Source organism: Cephus cinctus, unplaced genomic scaffold, assembly GCF_000341935.2.
Source record: "Cephus cinctus unplaced genomic scaffold, Ccin1 Ccin1_scaffold0468, whole genome shotgun sequence".
Classification (NCBI taxonomy): Eukaryota; Metazoa; Arthropoda; class Insecta; order Hymenoptera; family Cephidae; genus Cephus; species Cephus cinctus.
In genome coordinates this window covers 154,064-179,954 of record NW_014333144.1, presented here as the reverse complement: position 1 = coordinate 179,954, position 25,891 = coordinate 154,064, and the positions used below count along the sequence as shown (strand labels likewise).

Sequence of the window (25,891 nt, the reverse complement as noted above, 5' to 3'; positions counted from 1 at the left end):
CCCTGCAGGTGTACGGCAGCGTCGAATAACAACAACGTACAGCGGAATACGCTTAATGCTTTATAAATTATTGAGAAGATATGGGGAGATGGAGGTGCAGGAAACAAAAAAAAAAACAGTTTTTTTAAATAAAAATATATTATACACATTTTGCAAGAAACATCAAGCGTACAGTTTTTTTATTACAAAAAAAAGGCCCTATTTATAGCTGTTCTGGTCCTCCATGGTGCTCCGCACGAAGGAAAGGTACTCGTGATTATACAGGGACAGCAGCTCCAACAATAATTGATTAAGTGCCGGTGACCACAGGCCTTTCTTCTCCAGAACCAACCGAAGATCACCCAATATGTTGTCCCTGGAGGAGGTGTCATCTCCGCGACGGTCGAGTTCCGCAATCAGCGTGTCCTTACAGTTGTTAGCGCTGTCGGTAATCTCGCGTAGCCTGGTTATTTGAAAGGTTACGCAGCGCAGGACCCTCTGGAGATTGAGGTAGGACACCCTCTTCATGAAAACCGTAGGTGTGTATGTCCTAGCTCTTTTAATACCCAAGCCATCGTTGTCCGTAGACACCGGCATTGCCGGTTTGATAATAATTGCCCGCTCACCGTAAGAGTACGTGAAGGCGAGCTCATGAGTGGGCATGAGAATAGGAGTGTTAAAAGCCTCGGGTACCTCCTTGATGTTATCCTCGGCGGTAAAGAATTTGCCGATGACGGGGAAGCGGTCGGTGATGATTGCCCATTCGGTAGGTTCAAACTCCACGCCGGAATAATCTTGATTAACGATGCATATCACAGGTGATAGGCTTCCCGAAAGATTTAAAGAGAAGCCGGTGATCACTTGTTTTGAAAACGATCGGTTTACACCGTACACAGCGGGCAGCAGTACCTGCTTCTTGTATGTACGTGTGTTTGGAATCAAATATCTTATGAACTGGTATATACAAGAAAAAGTAATAATTAAAACATTCATTATAGGAATAAAGGGTTCTGAATCAATTGTCACTGAAATTAAAGAATTTTGTGTGTCATTTACTTTTTTATACGAAAGACGGCGCTGGCGGCTTCTTACCTTCTTGAACAACGGACCACGCTGACGATTCACCGATACATAACATGAATATGTTACGTCCGACGCAACGCAACTCCCTTCAGTACCCCCTCAGAACCCCACTGGCAACGGTCAGAGACCACGATAGATGTAACCGATCCTCAGCGAACATGTGTTAATTATTGTAAATCATAAGTTTACACATATATATTAATAATTAAGGGATATCATCATATTATATTATACTGTACACGACATCTCATACTTCCACACATTTTCAGAAATCAGACCAACATTGTGACATTGCAGGTGGATGGGTAGATTTCAAAAATCACACCAATATTGCGACATTGCAGGTGGACGAGTAGAGAGAGAGAGAGATCACCGCAATCAAAGAATAAGAACGGCACGGGCAAAAATGCTGAATAAGATACCCAGAATTGAAGTGCCTAAAAAGCATTTTCATCATAGCACCGCGAATACCGCGCACAGCAGAACTCCTACCCGTCACCTTCGCACCCACCTCACCACCAAGATAATCCTGACAATGCACTAATCCAACGAAGAATCCGCGATCGAAGGTCTGCAATGAGAAATCGATCGAACGGCAGGGTTCGATTGCCCCAATCATGCCGCAATATGTATCCAAATTCCAAGATATTTCCTAACATTGCATTCAATCCCCTCCAAACTCAAAACCTTCCTTACGAACTCCAATGCAGATCATCCTCAGTTACTAATCAATCCTCCGGTAGAGCAGTATCCCTTTTTGAGTCTTGAGCCGATTGTTCACGCCAGTTAAGTGTTGTGCCGATCAAATACCCTAGGGCCTATTTTGATCTAGCTTGCCTTAGGACCCAAGCGAAAAGTGTATCACTTCAGTGCCGAACGTCCACGCGAAAAGAACTCAATTCTTGGCATTTTAATAAGCATTCGTCTAGGCGAGTGTCCACCTTAGGGCTGGACCAAGAATTTCCCATTCAACCAAATCTACTTTCGCTATCGTCGAGAACCGAGCGCCGTCTCTCTCTCTTCCTCTGCTCATCCACCGGTAAGTAACTCACATTTCTACACCTACATATATCTATCTATCTTTGTAACCCATATTACACAAGTCGACGATCACATATACAGTGCTATTCGAATTTCGCTATGTTAGTAGATTAATATACTCTCTCCTACATCTTACTGTAACGACTACATGTATTCTAATCTATCATTTATTATATTGAGTTAAACCATATTTTATCCTCTTGATTTCGAGACCTGAACCTATTAGCTCCTAGACCCAAATAAACCATTAGTTAGTAGCATCAATCACACTCACGTAGAAGAAGTGAGTTTTCCGATTCAATATATCTAGTACCTGTTTGTGATCCTCATCTTAACTATCGACCAAGGGACATGAACGCAAATAGGCGTGCTTTAGCACCTTAAAGTGGCAAGAACCCAATACCTTTTACGTGATCTTTGATCTCAACACCTATGCTAGCTCCCTGATGCTCCCGCATACGGTCGCTCACGCATAGGACGTAACAAATAAACATATTTTATGCGTTAAACTACTGATCACATCGAATGTTCGAATAATATAAAGCTGCCGTCATAACAGTATAATATTATTAATTAAACCTTTAATCCTCACGAAAATCAGAACCGACCATTCATGTGTAGACCATGTACAGAAAAGTACAGGAAAAACATAAACCGCTCCTGAAACTTTGAATCTAAGGTTACTCTGGCCTTAAAATTAAATATGTAAATAGATGGGCTACGTTCTACTTGGTGGAGGTCTTTCGAAAGTATATCCATTTATATTGAAATATGTGACTGTGTTAAGAAATATCTTTTCTTCAATCTCGCAGTATGGTGCGGTTTTACTTGATCTATTTTGGTTTAACCTTTGGCAGTCGAATTTTTCTTCAGAATAGAAGATTCATATATGATAGCATCTGACTTAAAATTTCTCAAAAATAATGAAGGACGAAGGGAAAATCTAAAAAGATGTATGATTGCAAGGAATTCATTTCACATGCGGGTATTATATGCCTAGAATTTCTTTAATATAACTAGAAGAACAAAATCTTGTGATATCCCCCACAAAAAAAGACTCATATAAAAAACCTCGCCAAGTACAGGATTGCTGTAAATTCCCCACCTTAAAAGGAAATACTTATATTTATGTCATGCATTATTGTTTTACTAAAAAAAAATATTGAACTCGTATAATGTCAAGTACGTACATTAGGTAGGTTGTGAAATAGTGTCTGATCGAAATTCGATCGTGACCCCTCCCCCACCCCCCAAATCGTTTCCAAATAAATTTTAAACAATCTTTGAATTTTTTTTAGATTTTATTTTACATTTACCTTCCTCCCCCCCCCCGCGAAGATTGCAGTTCTCAAATATTGACTGTAAAAACTTGAAAACTTTAAATGGAAAACTTCAACCCTCGTGGAAGAAAGTTAAATATTAAAAAATAAATCTGAAAAAATGCAGGGATTATTTTTTATCTATATGGAAACGATTTAGGGGGACTCACGATCGAAATTAGCTCAGATACTATTTAACAACCACTCTAATACCTACCCTAAATTGTTTTTATTTATAATAATAGCAAAATCTGTAAATATGTAAATAACTGAATATTTATAAAATATACTCGTTTTCATGTTTCTTATATAATACGACGAAACAGTTGTCATATAGCTCTTAAAAAAGTGTACATACAAGAGAATCCCAAGGTGGCGTTGAAAGACGTAAGTACGAGCACCGAGAACTACGGACATGCAATGTGCACACTTTGCGGCGCGGCGCCCCATTCAGTGACGTCACTCTAGCGGAGCGGATCGCCGTAACGAAAGGGTTAAAATTCACAGTTACCAGAATTATAAGTATGTTTGTCATACTGTACAATTCTCTCGCCCTCAATTACACTATTTCTCATAACTGAAAATAGGGTTACATAGGGTTAAATAAAATACATATTAGATGTAAGATACATACAAACTATTAATTTCTGCTCAAATATGTAGCACGTCACATTCATCTTTTTTATATAAATTCATTATCTCCTTATAACAAAGATGAATGTAACGTGTTACGTATTTGAGTAGAAATTAATAGTTTGCATGTATCTTACATGTAATATGTAAATTTAATGTAATATTTCGCGTTACAGGATCTCAAATAGGTCATTGTCGTGTTTATCGAGCGGGACGTAGTACGGTCCTTTGTTATCGTATTACTTTGGTGTACCGGTCAAGAACTCCAAAGTCTCGATTATTAAATCTATCAAAATTAAATTATTCTACTGTTAACAATATTTCATGCGTTTTGTATCCGCTTAACACATCCTGAGATTCCACTTCGCTGGAAGAAAGGTCGCACCAGTCTATACCATGGATAGTAGAGGAGAGTTGATACCAACCGATGCCTTTACCCCACCACCGACAGCCCTTGAATTAAGTAGGGGCTCCGACCACAATGAAGATACCGTCCTGAACCATCATGCTTCTTCTCGATATCGCCGGTACGGATGTCTCGAAATGGAGCCATCACGTGCGTATCGAAGAGGAAGGGGAACCAGCAGAGCTACCCTGAAAGTCATGAATCTCCGCCATCTAATCGTCGCAACAATGTTCAGACGAAGATTACTGTCGGAAACAACTCCTAAGCTACGGCAGGGAGTTCTGACATCTTTCTGAACCCGGTTCTACCGATTACACGTGACGTTAAACTTTTAAAGCCGTCCGTTTACGTATTGGTATCACTGATTACAGTAAGGCTTCGTCAATTATATATTGACTTTGTTGCGACCTTTTCGTGAAGAATGAAAGGCGAATTTAATTGTAATATTCAAGTATTGTATTATGAAGTCTACTGGCATGTCGTCTTAGCCTGTCACGCCTGAAAATATAGTCTCTTACAATATCATGAATTTATACCGAGAAGAGGAAATCGTGTATTATCAGAAGGAACATATTCAGTGCCTTCTGGTTATAAATTCTGTACTCGCTCATTGTATATTTGACTGTAGATTCATGCCTCGACGACCCTGGAGAACCTGTTCAACGAATAAGTACTTGAGCCACGTATCTCGGAAGCTCATCTATCGTCTTTTCATTAAGTTTAGTAATATATTTCATATCTTTTCTTATATTTTGTGAACCTTTCTAGCTCATATCTTTTCGATTTTTTGTATCTATCTCTTACGACATACTCTAGGTAATCTGTCTCTCGACAAATTGCTACCGATACTTTATTTCGTAAACTTTTGTACGCCGTATAATTTCTTTTTCGAACCCTCCTGTGCGTACTGGTATTCCGACGAATATGTAATTTCGCGCGAGAGCAACCTAACAACTAAATAGTATCTTTTCTTTAGTTATTTACATTGCGTCTTGTTAAATTTCTTGTATTGTGTGATTTACCTGAAATTATTTATTTCATTATTGTTTTCTCGCTTTGTTATATTTTATTTGAAAGTCCCAAATAAAGCGCCACTTGATATACTTCTTGTTAATGAATTTCGTGATTTCTCAATCTAATTTCCTTTAACACCTGTGCATTCACTTCCCCTGTACCATCTCGTATCGTCGGTGCACCTCGATTGTACAATTTCTGTCCCTTTTGAACATTTTAGCATTTCATATCGTGATGCAATTGTACGTCTGGCGCCCAGTCGGATATCCCTTTTCGCGTGTCTGGGAGGACAGAGTATCGAGTGTCATTTGTAGATGAAAAATCAGCTGTGTCGCTACGAATAATTCGGGTGCCTTAGAATTTCTCTAGAATGATTCCGAATATTTTTCTCATAGTCTCTTTACCTTTTCCTTATCTTATCATCTACATTATTATTGTGTTATACATTTTTCGTCACAGTATATTACTTAAACTATTATGTGTTAGCTGGGTTATGTTACCCAACTCGGCCAATTTACCTTATTACATAGCATTTTAAACGCATTGTTTTGTCGTTACCTTAAATTCTCAGATATCTAAGTATATCTATTAGTTTTTGTAGAGAATGAAATACACTAATATTAGTAACGACTATTTTGATTGCAGGAGCAATTATGTACGACTTATTCAGTAAAAACTCTGATTTTATTCGGCTTATTCTTCACACGAGTGCGAGCGTCCCTAAAAATGTGGATTTTTATCAGTATCTTATTATACATACTTTAATTTACAATTATACTAAATATAAACTCTCCACAAATTATTTTCGTTAAAACGTTATTTTGACCGTCCGCAGCGACTACAACCGTTATGGCTCATTTGAAACCTCGTGTTCGTCGTAATATCTGTAGAATTCATAATCAGTTCTATGGTGGCAGTGCCTAAGTATCATCCGTAACTGGTCCAGTTAAGTTATAAACAGTGATAGGGTATGTAGACAAAATGAAAGTAGATATAAAATGGCAGAGAAAATAAAATAAAATACCGAAGTACAACAGAAACAACAAAACAAATTTGGGAGTATACTCTGCTTAATACTAGTATAAACTGACCTTCGAGGCACCAATGCACGTTAGGCAAAAACAAATAGTCTTAGAAACATATTGAGACATGAATTCCAAATATTCGCGTCATATTTCGTATACAATATATGGGATACAATGAATAAACAGTCAATTTTTTAGTCACAACCGCATAGAATATACGGGAGTGTTTTATTTTTTAATCCGCTTTTGCAAACTATTATCACATGTTCATAATCCGAATGATATAAATATACTATAATAATTTTACAATATGTGGTTTAAAACCCTTTACGACTATGTACATCATTCATAAATATTTGTATAAAAATATTGGTTAAAGAATTTAGTAATAGACTGTCCTACAAAATACTTTATACTTTAGTGACACTTTTAATGCGTTTAAACACCTGAAACACTATACATTTTTTACCCAATCACTCTTTCACTATTTCCTCTTCTTGATGCTCAAAGCCACACATATTTTAGCTATTATTTTTCCGTAAGTTTACTTTTAAAAAAACTGTTGAAATTGAAGATAAGTATTCCTAATGATTATTATGTAGCATTGAAGCTATAGGATGACTACAACGAAATATGTGCTCACCCATTATTTTTGTTATATGAATATGAAATTAATAATTTTCAAAGAAATATTATTTGTAATAGCTTAATTTAGCGTGAATTGATATAAATAAAACAGTTTCTAATTGAATAACACAACATGAAATGGAGTCTTCATACAAGACATTGTGCTTGAAGATATAAAAGTTTGATTTACTGTATAATATTTTAGGTTCAGTTCCGCCGACAAATGTAATAGGATGTTACTCAATTTTGATTTACAGTGTCGAAGATATTAATAACTAATCAAATAAGAATTTGGTTTTTTAAAATTCAAATGACTATATCCTCGATAAAACGACAAACTCGACAGATTACGCTGAAAAAAATTTCACACATCTCATGACTTCTTGAACGCATGTATTCTTTGGTAATAATAATTTACATTTGCAACGTTTGTAAAAAATAGATTTTTTAACGTTATAAATTGATTATAAGTTCAAAAAATCACATATGCAAAAGAAGCTTAAAAGTTAACATCTTGGCATAAGTCCATACACTGCGTACAAGAAAAATGTACATACTGTTATTGTAAATAAACTACTCTTACGTCACTCTCGCGTTGTTTATTAATTTGTTCTGAACGTGATTTTATGTTTTATGTATGTTTCACTTTACGCAATTGCAGACCAAAATGGATAGTAAAGAAAATATTCGACGATAAAAGATGTTCAATGTCAACACTCAACGATACATAGAAACATTCTCCTTGGAAAGTAGAGGAGTCTCATATTTGCAAGCTTTTTCTCATTACGTATTAAATTTTTCGATCATAATCTCAGGTATATAGCCTCGACTCTTAAATCATATACAAAATTACATTTGTGCCGGTCGCATTTTTGTGCCACAGATAAAGAATTGAAAAATGTAACGAAAGTAGTGGTAAAACCATTTTGCTAGAAAATAAACAGAAATAATGAAAAAATGCATACTAGATAAATTTGATATGTTCTTTCAATAAGAATTCTATTTACTACACGGAAATAATATTTTCTTTTGTAAATATATATGCATGTATAATCCATACACGACAAAAATGTTTTCGATAGGAATATTTTATTATGACATTCAATGTGAAAAATTCCTTTAAAATTTACATTGATGTCGTGGATTGACTACATGTATAAATACGCATGAGTAAAATTCATTTAAGGATTATAACTTATTAGGACACTACATTGTACATATCTACAATATGTATAAACCAACTTGTATTGTACGTTCACAAAGTTTGGAAAATTTTCAATCCTAATACATAGGAACAATATCGTCTCAATAAGAACGGAGCATATGACCTACAAACGAGTTCTCTGCACAATACAAAATGGCAGTAATTGCTAATAAAAAGAAAGGCAAACAAGTACGGCGGTCTACTTCTAATACTGCTGTCTAAATGGCGATTTAAGATTCGTAAATTTAAATTCAGATGTAGCAGCTCAATAAAACACGGAGTTAGAAATATTATTTTGTGTACAGAGAAAATAAATACAATTCCATAAAGCACCACAGTGCAACTCTCTCTTATTAATAATTCAAATTGGTTAAGCATCGACCGCAACAAAAATATTATTTCTAATTTTTCCAGTATTGTTACGTTTGTTACTACTTCTGCCATATAAATAAAAGAATGGAAGAGTTTAACTATCATAAATTCTTGGGTCAATAAGTCTGACCTATCAAACAGAGCCCTCAACGTCCAATGGCGCAATGATGAATTTCAGAGGGCACAACCATAGATGTATTGTTTTAGAATATATCGTTTTATATAAAAATAGACCCGCACAGTGCGACAGATTAATGCTACATTTAACCTCGTCAATGCGCAATAGTGCGCACTCGGTATATTTTGCGATAGGATGAATCAATATTGATACATTATGTATATGTACGTTTTTTGGATGGCTGATTACGAATTAGATGTCAGAAATCCTAAATTAAAAAAATGGTCTATTTAATACAGTAGACAAAATGTTAAAAATCTTAACTTCCATTCGATTTTTGTAAAATATAATCTAACATATTATCAGTATGAGTTTAAACATTTATAGTTCAACATTTTTAATTTTAGATTTTTGACTCTAAATTCAAAATCACCAACAGCAGGAAACTATAATTTATATAAAAATATCCTTTTTCTTTCTTGCCCATTGTGGTCACTTTTATACCATCCAACTGTACTCACTATCCCACTCATTCATGTAATGTACATGCATACACTCACTCATCTATACTCATATGTGAACATAGAGCTCTCTTTGAGACACACATAACTCACACGTTTTGAGGTTTACAATGAAATCATCAACTAGTGCAAAAAGACAGAGCTGGTGTCTGCTGCTATTGATTGCGATGAGTATTCTACGAGACGGTGTAAAAATGGAAGGAGAAGGGGGGGAGTTGACGGCAAATGTCAATCTACAGCTTCAAACTGATCACGCAGGTTTCGTAGAATATATGTATTACAGCAACTTCCTTGAATGCACCATTGTAGTGCGCGTTCACTTTTACTTTTTTAATTAGTCTGGAGGGAATGAATGTACGCGAAGTAGCCGTTGTTGAAGACCATGTATACTATCTGCTATGTCAGTGCTGAGTGTCGTTTAAACCGTTCATCCGCTCTAAATCCTTCCCGTCCTTCCTATCCACATCCTTTTCCGGATTATCCCATGGCTGTCGTTGACCGCTACCAAATATATTATAAAACGTAGCGGATGCTATGTACACAGCAGCAGCTATCATGAAGACAATTCTCCACTGTGCTTGAGTTGGCTAACAAAATTAATTAAAAACAAAAATTAAATTTTAGATATAACGCTTTTTGTAAAGTTATAATGTCAGTCATTCTGAACATAAGAGAACTGTGGGCCATCAAAAGATAAACTTTATCATATCACATCTTGTGGATACTTTTGAGCGCTGCATAATTCTCAAGTATAACTGTTTTGATTTCATTATTGGTAAAAAAAAAGTCTGCTTCTACACAGCATATTATTTTTACACGATATAAATTATATACTGCATATTTAGCAAAATTTTCAACAAGGCCATCGTTTACCATATATTAGTAGAACGTGTAGCTAAGAGATTCAATAAAATTAGATAGTTTTGTAGTGTCAGTCATAACAATAATTTTTGTATCAGTTCATTCTATTCTTTCGCTGTAATTTGTCGTAGATATGTCAAAAGAATTGTTACAATTCTTTTTCAAATGTATCGACATGTGCATTTACGTAGCAGCTTTGTGTACATTATCAGCAATTAAAGATATGTCTCCAGACAAATAAAAAGAATATCAAACAAACTACAGGAATATCTTTAACCTCTTTTCGGCAGATTATAGCGTTAGCACCTACTGATATTAGTATCCACCACATATTTGTTGATTTTTATTGCAAACGTTATTCTTCACAACTTATATGACAATGAATTATTCATACGCGTAATCACCAAAAACAATACGGCCGATTCAAATCTACAATCCTCTTAGACATTAACTGAAAATGATTGATACTTACTTTGCCAATAATAATATGGCCAGCAGTGATAGGTGCGAGAAGGCCTGCGAGATTGGCAAGACAATTCGTGAAGGACATGAGTATTCCAGCGAATCGTGGCGATATATCCAAATGATTCACTTTAAATCCGGAGTAAATAGCACCATTAAAACCTATTCCAAATGTTAGGATTGCCACCGTGAGCCATTTATCACATCCCGTATAAGATGCTGCAGCTAACGCAATGGCTGGTCCATACTGACCAATACTGTTAATAATCTTACGAGTGACAGTATGATTTAATCGTTCAGTGGAAATCATCCAATCAGCGATGTGTGAAACTACCATGGAAAAGATCCACATAGCCAAATATGGAAGAGCCGAAACTGTACCATTCTGTAAAGCGTAAAAGTTTTACATGAAATATGACTTTGAGTTTCGAAATATGTTTGAAATAAGTTTACATTGACACGCTTACCGATTTAATATTGAAATGAAGAATCTGTTTCATAAATGTTGGTAATTCTGTCATGAGAGTTTCATAGCCATAATTTTGACCCATATGCGCAATAAGAATAGCCCAAAACGGCATAGAAGTGGCAATGGACTTCCATGGTACTGGTGGAGACTAAAAAACAGTTTTACCATGAGGAAATATAATGTTTAATAAACATCACGTAAGAGAAATACAAATACTTACAGATACACCAGCTGTTCCCCATAGCGCGCTCAAAATGTATTTTCGTTCATCTTCGGTAATACGTGGGTGTTGCTCAGGATCTTCGTAAACCATGATCAGAAAAGCTATGCACCATACAGTGCCTATAGTACCGAAAACGTAGAATATCGAAGGCCACCCGTCCGCAAATCCATATTCCGAAAGAAGGCCGCTTAATGGCATAGAAATAACAGTGCCAAATTGTGCACCTGTAGGAATATCAACGGAATATAAATTATGAAAAATGTTTCACCTACTCGAAAGATTTCTTTCTTTAAAAGTAGAACAATTTTCCATTGCTAATGCCCTTTTGCCAAATGTAATTACTAGTTTCCCATTGATTTACCGTACATTATCTTTGGCAATAAAGAATTGGCAATGGGATTTTATTTCTACGGGCAGGCAACTCGTTATAGCAGTTTAACGTAGAAGAAATTTAAGATCAGTTCACTCATATCAAATGTGCTTACCGGCATAGACAAAGGCTCCCAAGCGGCTTCTCTCATTCGGTGGAACCCACTTGGCCAGCATGGCGTGCGTGCATGGCACAATAGGACCCTGTAATAGGGATAATCCATTCCTAGGGGGAGGAAATCATACCCGACCAATCAAAAAACGTTCACACACAACGATCCTTAATCCTGAATCTTAACTTTTGCGTACATATACGTATATATATATATATTCATATACTATATACATATACTAAGACTTGACGATCAATCCAATCAGGACTCGACAAGGCACCGAGAAGAGTCGATTAATCAGCCAAGATATTAAGGTACCTGCGTGCCTCTGCGTTGTCGCTGTTCGTTAGTCTCGACTAATTAATCAAGGTAATCCCAATATGCAATAGCTTTATCACGCCAAAAGCTAGCAAAAGTATAGAGTAGGCGAACTATCATTAAGAAATATACACATTTAAGAGTATGCAATTATTTCTTGTCTTATATCTTTATAAAATATATCAATTATATAATCATGACTAGAAGACAATCTATTCCGATCCTGACTCTCTATATCACATGCATTCTCTTTCAGTCTATCCCACAGGATGAACTGAGCCCGCGACAATCATTCCTTACCTCGCCAAGACCCTGAATAAATCGTATGAACATCAGCCAATAGAATCCCCAATGAGCGGACATGGGAACCAGTAGACCAAATACAGAATTGACTAACATCCCTACGCCTAGAAAGTATTTGGCACCGTAGCGTTTGGCAAGAATACCGAACGGTATCTGTGTAATCACATAGCCATAGAAAAAAGAACTTAGTAGATATCCTTGCATCGCCGAATCCCAAATGAATTCGCCATCGCTTTCATTCTGGAACATTAAGAAAAAAAATATCAAGTCACCTCGTAGCTTCACAATTTCCGAGGACGAAATTAGTTACATCACGGGTACAAATTTCTTGATATGGGGAAGATCAACGAAAGATCTTACTTTGCACGTGTATCACATATGTGGCGAGTGAGACTTTCCCATACCTCTTAATTAATTTAGAATATGCGTTTCATAATTCGCAGATTAATATAAGCCAAATGAATAATCATCCATTGACCTGAGATTGATCTTTCTCTACCTTGCAGTCTAATAGATTTTCGGTTGATCTAAGATTGATCTTCCCAATATGTTATATATCAAACGCATATTTTAAGTAAATCAAGCAGTAAGGGAAAGTCTGACACGCTACACATCAGATACACTTGCAAAATAAGATCTTTCATTGATTTTCCCCACATTAAAAAATGTTTACTCGGGACATAAGAGCAAAGCTTCATTATATCGCATTTATATATTTATTCTTTAGGATATAAAATACGTAGATATCAAAGTATTCTAAACTATCACAGAATATAACACAAGAGTTAATAATTCATGAGTTAACTCCTCAATATTTGTAGAAAATCTTTCGCAGACATTGGCATTTCGCCGCGAGCAACAGTGTCAAACACATATATTTGCTGCCCGCAAAATCACGCAACAAGTACAAGATTAGATAGAGCGCGTCCTCACAAATATAGTCGTCGGAGAGTGCTAATGCTACTAATCAGAAAGAACTAATCAAGATGAAATTGGAATACGCTTAAAGTTGATACTCACGGTGTCTTCGATGGTGCTATTTTCGCCGCCACATTCGTCTGTGACAACATCCTCTGATGTGATGGCTGAGTGATTGACCATGGCTACGATAGCCACAGACATATTGGTCCTCATGATGTAGGCATTGGCCATACCCAGGAAGAGCATAAACGTCACTACATGACGTGCTCCAACTAAAGCTGCAGCACAAAATTTAAACAACACAATAAGAGATACTATTTTTGTATTAAGTCGTTCATTGGTAATTTTATAGACAATTATAAGTAAAAATGGTGCACATATATATGCGATATGCATAAGGATCGGAAGGTGAAGAAATATGAATTGAATAATTTAGATCCCAAATACGTTGGTCTTATAAAGGTATCATATTTTACAAACTATAACAAAGTAAAAGAGACGAAAATACTAGTACGGATATACATAATATACAGTCAAGATATTGCGTAGTAAACGTCGGATGAAACCAACATATTCATACTTTTATTATTACCCGCGGAGCCTCTTCACTAATAATCTTATCTACGCCTATATCTAGTATCTATTGGCTTTGATTTGATTCATTGAACATCCAAAAAATGTACTGAAAATTTGTTTCTTCGCCTTGAAATCTTTTTTCCATATTCATTGCCAATTGCGCAAATAAAAGTATCACTGCATTTTTATTAAATAAAAAAATCAAAACTATACTGAGAATCCAAGAGTGAGCGTAAATACTTAAGGCCCTCGAGTTATAGGAAATATTTCATAATTGAGTTTTGTTCTAGATTACGCCAGACGACAGGTGAGTCAGCCCCTTCGTAATCGTCTAGGGTACCTCACTCGTGTATTCCATGCAAACCCTCCTTTATTTACGGTCTCTTTTATTTACTCTTGGTATCTCGTCGCATTGAGTTAGTCATCGTTTTTATTACAAAAAAATGTTATTGAATCTCTGTCGTAGATAATCATAACCATCGCTGCTTTCTGGTATGACAAAAATATTTTCAAATACATACAGAAACGGTCAATCAAAAACAGCGCTCTTGTCAAGCTACTTAAGAATGTACTTTTAAAACATAATGGGGTAAACGGATTAGCTGTGAGGTACAACAATGCTTTTTGGGTGATTAGAACCTGTGTGACAAAGAGCCCCTATTTCTTAGAAAATTAAAAACTTAACGGTTGTACCAGTTTGTTTTACGTTTGTTCCAATGTTATAGCACAAAAACTTGTTCCAGGGCAGTAATAATTGAAAAAAGTGAAATAACCCGCACTCCCCTCTTTTGTCGAAAATTTTATTTTTGAAAATTGTTCCACGTTGTTCCAGTAGTTCCTAATATTGTTTCGAAAGGGCAAGGTCATATGTATGTAACCATTCACCCAGAAAACGCAGGAAAAGGTTAATTTGAAAGCATGGCCATTCAAGAGTAAAATGTTCTTTCGTTTCCTGTTCTGAGAATTCTGTTGGTTGTTCCAGGTAGTTCTCGCTCTTAATAACATTGTTTTCAAAATTTTATAGCCATTGATTTGAGATTTTTAATAGTTTTTTTGTAATTAATCATTTACGCGCATAACTAATAATGTAGGGATCAAGCTACCAAATCCGCAGGTATTTTTCACCATAATTTTGATGTGCTTTTCTATGTATATACATACAAGTCTAACTTGTTCAGTGATGTACACGTCTTAGCTTATTTTTATGTTCGTAGCCACTTTCACCACTGATTAAACGATCTGATTCGTATTAAACATTTTAACATTTTCGTATTAAACACTGCACATTTTATAATTTCTTTTCTCATAACCACTTTTCTATTGTATGGCATTTTTATTATTTCGTGCCATCTACAAATAAAAGTCTTTTAGAAAGGGACAAAATTCCTAAGGCTTTTTTAATATATATAAATTGCACCATGTTACAAATCAGCTAACTTCGCAAATGATTTTAAATGGCTTATCTTTGATCAAAAACATTATTAACGGTATGTACCTTCATCTGGAACAAAGTTATTGTTTAAATTCATATACTACTGATTCGGAATACTATTAAGAAATTCCAGCATCATGAAATTTCTTTTACCCTTACAAATATCTCAAGCAAACTTTAGAACAACGATATTAGGAATGAGAACTTGGAACGAGCAATAGAATTCTCAGAACAGGAAATGGAAGGGTAGTTTACTCGTGAACGGCCACCCTTTCAGGAATAACTAGAACAACCTGGAACAATTTTCAAAAATACAATTTTCGACAAAAGGGGAGTTCCGACTTATTTCACTTTTTTTCAATTATTACGTACTCGGAACAAGTTTTTCTGCTACAACTTTGGAGCAATTTAGAATAAATGTAGAAAAAACTGGAGCAACCGTTAAATTTTTAATATTTTTAAAAAGGGGAGGTAGCTTTACACAGCTGTGATTACGACTTATATATATATAATAATAATTAAAAAATGTGATTGTATCTACAAACAACTACCACACAATGTCAGACTCGATAGTGAAAATGATCCTGTTTTTTTTTTCAAGCAACTCTACAGATTTCGATCCTGTTTATTTGTATTTCGTAATATTAGTAACATCACAGTCATGCATGTCTGCATTTTTTATCTTGGATACGCACGTGATTTTCCGTAACGACGCATAAACTGGGGTGTAACCTTATAACGCAAATCGACACTCAAACAAATCATATGAACATTTTCCTGCAAAATGTACCCGAGTAAATGACCGTGGGTGAACACGTTAGCTCCTTCAAAAATGAATAAATTTTATGAAATTCTACGTAATATACATAATGTATTATGTAAAAGTCCGATCTGTAAAATATAAGAAACGTGCATGCAGTGAATAAGGTACGTGATTGCCTTGTTGGGAAATACGTTAAGAATATTTTGCCTCACATTAGGGTCTTCATTGAAGATGAAAGTTTTCCCACTAATATTTTGTAAACTCATTCGCTACAAGATAAATCTTTATGGAACTTTTTATATAGGGGTTTTCGAAGTCGCTGATTACAATTTCTAATTTCTATGTTCTAATTGTTTTCTAATGTTCTAATTTCAAATTTTAATATGACAATTTCAGTATCGTAAATAAAAATCAAATTCGCAAGGAACCGAATCAGTCTAATTTTTGAATCTCGTTACTACATACAAATTTTCGTAAATATTGATTACTAATGTAGAAGAAAAATCACATTTTCATTTATCATATTGAATCTGCCATTTTTAAATTTAAAATTTCCATATCATAATCGTAATCAAAGACCAAGAAGATCATTATATACAAATGTTCGCAAAGATACAAATTTGTTGAAAACTAAAAAAAATGTTTGTACGCCATTTTTATCTGTAATTTACAAGTCTGCAATATTCACAGTAAAATCGTTATCAATAACCCATAGTAACCTACTAAAATATACCAACTATATTAGTTACATAGCCACAAAAATACATATATATGGGTACTAGAAGCAAACGTCATAATTTTATCAAAATTCTGCTACAAAATTTGTTGTTGTAATTCGCTTATTAATATTTTGCCAAGCTAACCTCATAACTTACAAAATTATTCGTATGTTAAAATTAATAACCGGAATAAGTATGTACAATTTCTTCGGAGAGCATCATTAGTGTACCGCATACAATGAATAATAAAGACTGATAATGCTTGCTGGTCTTATAAATATATTTGTTATAATAATTGCTTGGTATTTCACATTTTCCTAATGTAACGCGTACTTCTGATAATGTAAATTTATGTAATATAAGCTCCTTTATTTTATGAAAACATACCAACAGTAAACTGCACTTATGATGGTTTTGCATACTCTAAAATAATTTTGGGATAGTTTACCCCCATAATATTTTTTTTTTACAAATCATAGAAAATGTCATTTTTCATGTCTCGTTGTGAGCAAATTTTTCCAGTTGATTTTATTGTGAAAGATACCGCTGTTATATGTGAACTAATTAAATGGGTGTTTAGTACCCCAATTTTCGGGGGGCTGTTTTCACCCCCCAAAAACCCAATTTGGGCCGCTAAGAAAAAACACGTGTCGCTTAATTTTTCGAGTACTACAACATATGTGAAAATGTAAAAAATTGGAGGCGGACACCTACTAAGGTTTTCTTGCAAGATATCGCGGGGCGAGAGACAAAAAGGCGTATACATTGTATTTTAGTGCCGTTATATAAATTAATACTAAACATAGAATAGATAACTATAGACAAAAACTATAGACAAAAATAGACAACTACGTACTTTTGGTAATAAATTTAACTACTTGACATCGCTGAACCTTGCAAAAATTAATCGTTAAACGAATTATTCATACTGCCATTAGAGAAGTAGAAATGCAACAAAAACGAATCAATCATCGACGATTTTCAACCAAATAGAAATTGGTTAATATTCTATGATGGTTGCAGATAGCTACAATTTAATATCATCGTTCCAAATTACCTTTCGTTGAATGTTGCAATTCATACAAACACTCCTGTCTTATATAACTCAATACGAGATGAATTGCAGAAACAATCGTAGGACGTCCTCTAACAATCTAAAAAGCCCTAAAATAGATGTAATAAATTACGTGGGCATTTGAAGTTATTAACTAAAGTATAAGAAACAGAAAAGGAATCATAAGCAATGGAAGTTCATGAATATTTTGTGAAGTTGTGGCATATCGCCAAGGATAAATTCTAGCGAGAGACATGGACTACTAACTTTCGTAATATTTAGCCCCAATTAATTTTATCGAACAGAACGAAACGCAGAAAATACGCTGATCTAGTTTACTCTTTTTCAAATTTAATTTTCTTTGGTAATGTATAGCACTAGTCGAAAGGACTTCATATTAATATTGAATGAAGGACGACCGACCAATTCGTTGCCCGCGATCCAGTATTATATTGGTCATGACTGCACTTCCTAGTATTATTACAACTCACCAACGGATAAAATATTTCACAAACATATTTGCGTTTAAGACTGGACTACCAGCTGATAATCCACGCAGCCTGAGAGCTACATTTAAACGATACAATTGCGCAAGAATTCCAACCACCTAAAATAGATTGTTCTGACTGTACAAGGACGAATGAAATCTGACGAGGGATAAGGTGTACTTGCACGTCATTCAGATTTTAAATTCTTCATTGAGGAATCTCAACACGTTCCACAAATCGGAAAGTTCGACATTTCAATATAGAGAATAAAACAGGAAACAGAAGTCCCGACTGGGAGGGAACTGTGCACGACCGAACTCTTTCGGGAATTGTCGTAAAACTTCGGTAATACTCGTGGAGATTTGTTGGGTGAGTTGAGCCGCCAGCCGGCGAGCACGTGGTAAGGCGGTGTACTGTGGAAATAGCAATGTTTTTTCATTACCACAACTAGTGCCACTGCATCACGCCGTACTGACGCACAAACATAAAGAGAGTAGTCTGTCAACTTCCCGCCAAATAAAAAAACAGGGTGAAAAAATTCGTTTTCGTTCACGTGATTACGTGTGACGATTGTCTATGCTATTTGCTAAAGATATACTTTCTCATTTGTGCATAAATCAGTCGTTCATATAGACGTGTGCACATGATGGCTTGTCAATTAAACAACAAAATCTCCCTATATACGGTTTCATTAGTAACCAATTACTCAATATAAACATTTTTCATATTCGCATCTTTGAGTTTCATTATCGGCGGCTTTAAAAATCATCCAAAATATATATCGAGAATACAGAAAACAAAGGTTTTACCCGTAAACAGATATTTTGTGCACAAGGAATTACTAATTATTAATAATTTTGCTTAATATTTCTGCTCTTGTTGTTATTATAAATCAATAGTTTGAACGGTTTCTTATATAAGTATATTAACTATTTCCCATACTAACGCAGGCATGCATACATATATACATTTTCTCGTAACTTAATCTTCGCGAATAAGGAGATTTTACTGTACATCGCTGCTTATTTAATCAATGCTCATCTAAAAACCAGCAAACAAAATAAAACGAGAATATCTTAACTTGATTTCTGTTCTTTCTATATAATGCTAATCTTTACGACTGATTACCGATAGCTACTTCTAGCATATCCAATGCTCGTTACCTGCCATTAAGATAGATTACCTCAAGATATGATGCAAGACGTATATATGTACATACATGCGATCATCCAAAAGCACCAGAAATGCATATTATGAAAAAGATCCCATGAATTTTTTTCTGGGTGTAGTGCTGTTTGAAATTTGTGTTTAACGTAGAAAACCGCTCAGCACAATCTCTTGCGTTTACATTTTTCGTTGCATTAATATTAATGCATGAACTTTTCTGCTTTCAATCGAATAGAATAATCGTTCAACAAATAAATCAAAATACTAAACCTGCTTACAATCATGACAATAAATTTTTGATATAGCTAAAATGAAAAAGTAATTAACAGAAAATATAGTTCCTATTGTCTATATATAAAAAAACATAAAAAATTTTCTCAACGGATCAATGAAAAACCGGCTCATCTTTGAAAACTATTACTAACATTTAATACTATTTAGACTCAGATATAAATTTCCTCATACCAAAGTTGTTATTAAGAAAGCTAAATCCTAACAAATCATTGAATAATATATAATCGTTGTTAACAAGAACGAATCACCATTTTAATTATATACTATACTTGTGAACTACTAATATATTGTCAGCTAACCATAGAACCAAAGCACATTCATAATATATTGGTACACATATATTTCGGTACCATTTAATTTAAATTACGGTGTATTATTCGTAGGCGAGTCAGCAGCAGACGAAATAAGATACTAGTGGAAAATCCTGTTGCACGAGACACACGCATGAAAGCGTGCAGCACGTCTTTAAATAATATCCTGAGACACGTTCTGAAGATTTATAGAATAAAAAGAGTCTTTAGAAGAAATACGATCACGCTTCGTGCGAATGACAGGAGTTGAGAACGTACCTTTCTGCGTTTGCGGAGGTCTGTCTGCTTCATCGAGACCCGATTGCTCCCACACCAACACGTGGCCATTCCGTCCTCTGCTCTCTCCATTTGTTCCAGGACTACTCATTGTTAGAATACAAGCAGAATGAAATGAAAGTCAGCTAATTCAGATCGAATTCGTTAAGGAGAATCACACGCGCTCACTACTCTACTTAAAAGCGATTTTAACAACAGAGATTTTCGAAGTTTTAAAGTTTCGTTCGTTGATCACTGAGATGCTCTTTTGCAAGTCCGGAACGCTAGCTAAGGTAGTGTAACTTCACTCTACGCAGCACCGAATTCGAATTCATTTACGAGAAAAGATATCACACGCTCGTCAGAAGCACCGCAGAGTTGATACACGTAACGAAATATATCTTCAGTTGCCCTCCATGGAGGAATCTGTGAGCGCCACAACGCCGTAAGGCTTTCACGCTGATAACAATGTACGAAGATCGAACGCCGGGACACGTTACGTACCAAACGGGCAGTACGTCCACACACCAATCACAAGCCTCTCTAGGAGCAGACTGGACTTCACGTCTGCGCCCGAATGCGTTGCGACGCGCCTGACACCTGTCAACAAGTTTTTATACTACGACGACCAACTACTCCTCTAACAGTATTAACGAGAACATTTCAATGCACTCAAAGACATATTTAACCGACTGAGAAAATTATGAATTTCAATAATCACCACATAAAATATTTTACAAATTTCTTCTTTTCCACTGGGGTATGATTGTTTCTCTAATATACTATTTTTTAATTCTTTTACTTTGTCCAATTCAATGTATGCACTCGCGCTCTGTGCGATGCCTGTTAATCTCTTTCGCCTGAGTACAAGCGTATTGCTTATAAGTACGCTATGATAACGACGACTTTATGTTCGACAGAGGTAGAAGGGGCTGGCCACTGGTTTAACTTCCTTCACCCCTCATCCATCATTTATACTCTCATATTCACAACCTCTATCAATATATACTTAAAAAGATTCAACAGAGGCTCACCTGCATGACACGTGCTTCGCACGACATTATATCATCAATTACATCACTCGTGTCCTCTACCATTTACCAATAGAAAAGACAACTAGATCTACTGTATCTCAAAAACAGCATTACCAAACTGTAGTTTGTCCTTCTCGTTTATATATATATCCATTAAACAACCAAGGATCATGTTAAAAATTGCAAAATACTGCTCTAAAAACAGCAAATCTTACATATCTCTATTTGACATCTTGAAGGTATGTGACTGAAACTACAAACTATTAATAGAAAGAAAATTCTTCACTTATATCTCTTTTCAGCGTACTACGTAGACAGACAGAATTCGACAACGATGCTATGTATGTACATACTTACTTCGAAATTTCGTTAAAAACGTCAAAGGGTGCAAACGAATTATGCACGTTATTAACCTGCTAATATTATATAACAAGGAAACGTGAGTTTGTTATTCATTCACGCAAATACCAGTTGATGGATCGACTTGAAATGTTACATGTAAATAGATAATGGGGCGGATTAGTATAGTATAGGCCATCGAGCATCCCAAATCACAGCAATACTCCTGAGGGATGACATAAATAATATCCACATAAACCGATACAGAGTGGCGCCGCAGGCACTACAAGGAACCACACAAAGTTTATTTTAAATTAAAACTAAAAAAATATTGACACCGATAATACAGTTTGTTGATTGTTCTTTTTTACGTTATTGATAAGTATAGTTTCACACAAGATGATGTTATACCTTGAATGAAAAAATACATGAACAAAGAATAAATAAAGTTTAGAATTTTACTGCTGCTAAACAGTGTAGATTTACAATATTTTATATAATTGGGATTACAATTTTATAAATAACATAAATAAAATAATTAACGACATGCTTTTATTACTTTTACACAGTGATTAGTGTTATAAATGACACCAAATATTTTGACTACACACACCGTGTGAAATGAACTGCCGATTTTTCACAGTTTAGGTAATGAAATATTTTTTTCGCAATGACATGTTTTTAAAGTGGAAACTTTTCAAGGAAAAATGTACACAATTAGGTCAATTCAGAAACATGAAATTTATAGAAGTAAATTCTATGAGGCGAATCCCTGTCAATCATAACGTTTGCGTATGCTCGATTATTTTCGTTACAAATGGGTTTTATCGACTACACGTGTTAATCCTAAAAAGACAAGCTACAAGTATACATTTTAATTCTTTTATCGCAGACTTGTACTTACCTTATCGGCAGTGCTCGTCGTGTGAGTTTAATCAAACATATTTAAAATGAAGGGTATCCATCTTATGCAATAATTTGCGACTATTTAAAGAATATTTCTATACTGTAATAAAAAGACTTCCCAGAATAATCCACATTTCGTGAAATTGCTTGCGATGTAACACGTGTGAAAATAATATTGTGATTTTCATGTATTCTCATTTACTGTGTCTGAGTGGTATTCACGCTTTATACAGAAGGATATAACAATAAAATAAGCTTATATTTCGAAAAACGTCAATAATAATGTAGCCAAACAGACTGTCGGAAATAAATAATGAAATCAAATCTTGGAACATGTATGAACTATAGGTACTGAACTTCGGTTGCTTTCATCCACAAGCCCGAAATATATGGAATTCAGCATGACAACGCTATTGGCAGTTCTCATTTAAACTTTTTCTATTTTGTAATAAATTAAAGTAAATATAAAAAAAAATAAAAATTATTGCGTTACTGACTTATATGTAAACAATATAAAGACTGAGCCTTGAGAGTGATATTAAAATTATACCGAGAATCAAATTTATCCATAATACACTTAATAATCAATTGGGTACACTTTCTAGTAAATAATTAACTATTTCATTTATTTCAATATATGGTAAACGACTCAGTACCCAAACATAATCCCAAATGTTCGTAATTGTCTGACAATGATTATTAAAATAAGTTTAATATTATAATTTATTTATATATTTACATAATTTCTATTCCATAATATTAGACCGAAAATTACGGAAAAAAAAATATTGTCTACAAAAAACAAGTTTTTGATACGAGGATTCGAAAGCTCTCCATTTTTATGCAGATGTTAAGTATTTGGCTACGAACCGCTGACCATTTGTTAAGACTATTACTGTTTTTATTCATTATTTTTTAAAAACTGAATTTGTGTAAATTACTAGATATCTTTTTAAAATAAATATAATATGAAAATCTCTGAAAAAATTAATTTGATTTTTAATATTGATGCGTTCGGTTATTGCGTCTCATTAAATTAGGCTGAACGTGAAACCTGAACACTATTCGTGTGCATGATTGCTACGCGATTCACGAGCATGTGAATTTTCTCGGGCTTGTGATTTCGTGATTCTTTAACGAATGATAAGTTCCGTATAATATAAGTTTCGTATAATTTTCTTTATATCATTTATTCAAAAAATAAACGATATTTTTTATTTTGTATAAACTATGTATTAAAATATTATGTGAAATATTGTGTGAATAATTGTGAAAATAAATTTTAACTGATATTATATTTTGTCATTACAATATTAATTAATTATTTCAGTAACCTAACTATTGAAATATTTCAAAAATCTTATTGCTATGCGAACTGTCAGTTTGCGCTTATGGGAATCGGTCACAGTCACATGTCATTTTTTGAAGAGGCCACACTGCCGTATCGACCACTTGCGGCCAACTTCTGCTGGTGCGTTTTTACTGACTAACTCTGTATAATAGTTGATATTTGAAACAAAAAAAAAACAATTAGCTGGCTATATGCCGGTGGAAAGATCGTCAGCTGAGGCAATGAAAAGTGTGGCGCACAAAACAGGTGTGAGCGCCGCGCGCACATAAGATACAGAAGATGACGGTTCTTCCCCTGGCATCTAATCAGCTGACTATTTTTTTATGTCTAGTATCATATCCACTATTATGTAACAAATTTCCAGTCGGGTTGGAATCACTAAACTTTAATTTTTTTAAAGCAAGTTTGTATAAGCAGCTGATGTATAATCCACCGTGTTACAATCAGTTGATTATTCAGCTGACTGTCTTTCCACCGGCATATAGCCAGCTAACTATTTTTTTTTGTTTTAAGTATCATGTCAACTGTTATACAATAATCAATTTTAAATCGGGTTGGAATCACTAAACTTTAATTTTTTTTAAGCATGTTTGTATAAGCAGCTAATGTATAATCCACCGTGTCATCTGATTATTATTTTTATATTCTATACGACATACTTAAACCATAAATAAAATTTCAGCCGGGTTGGTTTATTTATTTATTTTTTTAACGTGCATGGGAGGTTGCCGTTGTCCAACCCACGGTTACTGAACCAGATGACGTTCACGAGGCTTTATAACAACACCATATGAAGCATATTATAGTACATAATATCAGCCGGATTGAAATGACTGACCAAAATATATCGTTGGCTCCCGGACTATAAGACATTCCATATACTTCACATTCAACTATGCATATCCCTCCATTAGATGGCTGAATTTTACTCATAAGCTTAGCCGCGTGATTAATGGTTATAGACCAATTTAAGCATTAAATAAAAATGTTGATTCTGGTTTTTTCTTTTAAACTAGGTAACTAATGGATTCATTGAACTGTATTTCCACTTGAAAGGGAAATGTTCTACCATTATACATCATGTGCCTAACGAAGAGTTCAGAATATATTTTTTGCTAAAACAGATGTAAGGTATCCAATATTATTTCAATAAATAGATTTTCCCATATTTGTAGCCTTTGAGTTCCCAGGCGGTCTGTCAATCGTGCATAATGTACATCTGATGTAATTCACGAGAAAATTGTGTTTTAGATACCCATTGAAAATGCATTTCTTTGAGTTCACATAGTATCTTAAAGCAATATATTATTTAACGTATACAAATTCAAGGATTTTGAGAAAATATTGTAAATAAATATAATGCACTCATAATCTCAAGTTAATTACTAGAAAGCACATTTCGCAAATTTGAAATTGCGAAATTCAATTATGAGTGAACGGAAATTACCAGCAAAATGTCTACCAGGAGAGAATTAAATGCTAAGAATTCCTGCAAAGTTTACGATAAAAATGCTTTGTCACAAATGAACTTCTTATGACACAAAATAATATACTGCATGGTCAAATTTTACACCAATATCACACATTATGGCAGTTTACCAGTACTATATTTAAACCTTACTATATTTAAATCATTGTCATGATTTAATATCCCACGATTATCATGACAGTCGGGGTAATTTTTCGCGTAAAATTCTCTTCATGTAGTTCAGATACCTCTCTATTATACATTTCACATCCTAAATATTTCCGTACAACATTTGCATTAGATGTCACAAGTACCGATATGTGTGTTTGGGGGGGGGGGGGGGAAAAAAAAAA

The 25,891-nt window shown here is 34.6% G+C and overlaps 2 protein-coding genes across 8 annotated transcripts in view; both read right to left on the bottom strand.

Moving 5' to 3' along the window:
• The window catches only part of LOC112494401, a 1,912-nt gene extending 595 nt beyond the window's left edge, over positions 1 to 1,317 (bottom strand). Inside the window, exon 1 of one of the 2 annotated variants that reach the window (XM_025085359.1) lies at positions 546 to 1,317. In XM_025085359.1, coding sequence (XP_024941127.1) covers positions 546 to 972 — 427 coding nt within the window. In that variant the 5' untranslated portion in view covers positions 973 to 1,317. The remainder of the gene's footprint in view (positions 1 to 545) is intronic. The other variant, XM_025085358.1, reaches the window with a different exon arrangement.
• Positions 1,318 to 6,689: 5,372 nt separating this feature from the next.
• Positions 6,690 to 25,891, bottom strand: part of LOC107268097 (putative inorganic phosphate cotransporter) — a 39,089-nt gene continuing 19,887 nt past the window's right edge. For 2 of the 6 annotated variants that reach the window (XM_025085370.1, XM_015740500.2), the window contains 7 exons: positions 13,481 to 13,659; positions 12,458 to 12,700; positions 11,843 to 11,930; positions 11,355 to 11,581; positions 11,133 to 11,282; positions 10,676 to 11,050; positions 6,690 to 9,929 (listed from right to left, as the gene is read on the bottom strand). In XM_025085370.1, the coding sequence (XP_024941138.1) occupies positions 9,744 to 9,929; positions 10,676 to 11,050; positions 11,133 to 11,282; positions 11,355 to 11,581; positions 11,843 to 11,930; positions 12,458 to 12,700; positions 13,481 to 13,627 (1,416 nt within the window). In that variant the 5' untranslated portion in view covers positions 13,628 to 13,659 and the 3' untranslated portion in view covers positions 6,690 to 9,743. Of the gene's footprint in view, positions 9,930 to 10,675; positions 11,051 to 11,132; positions 11,283 to 11,354; positions 11,582 to 11,842; positions 11,931 to 12,457; positions 12,701 to 13,480; positions 13,660 to 17,928; positions 17,950 to 20,443; positions 20,545 to 20,944; positions 21,041 to 21,161; positions 21,303 to 25,891 lie in introns of those variants that run through there. The other 4 variants (XM_025085368.1, XM_015740497.2, XM_025085369.1 and 1 more) reach the window with 4 other exon arrangements.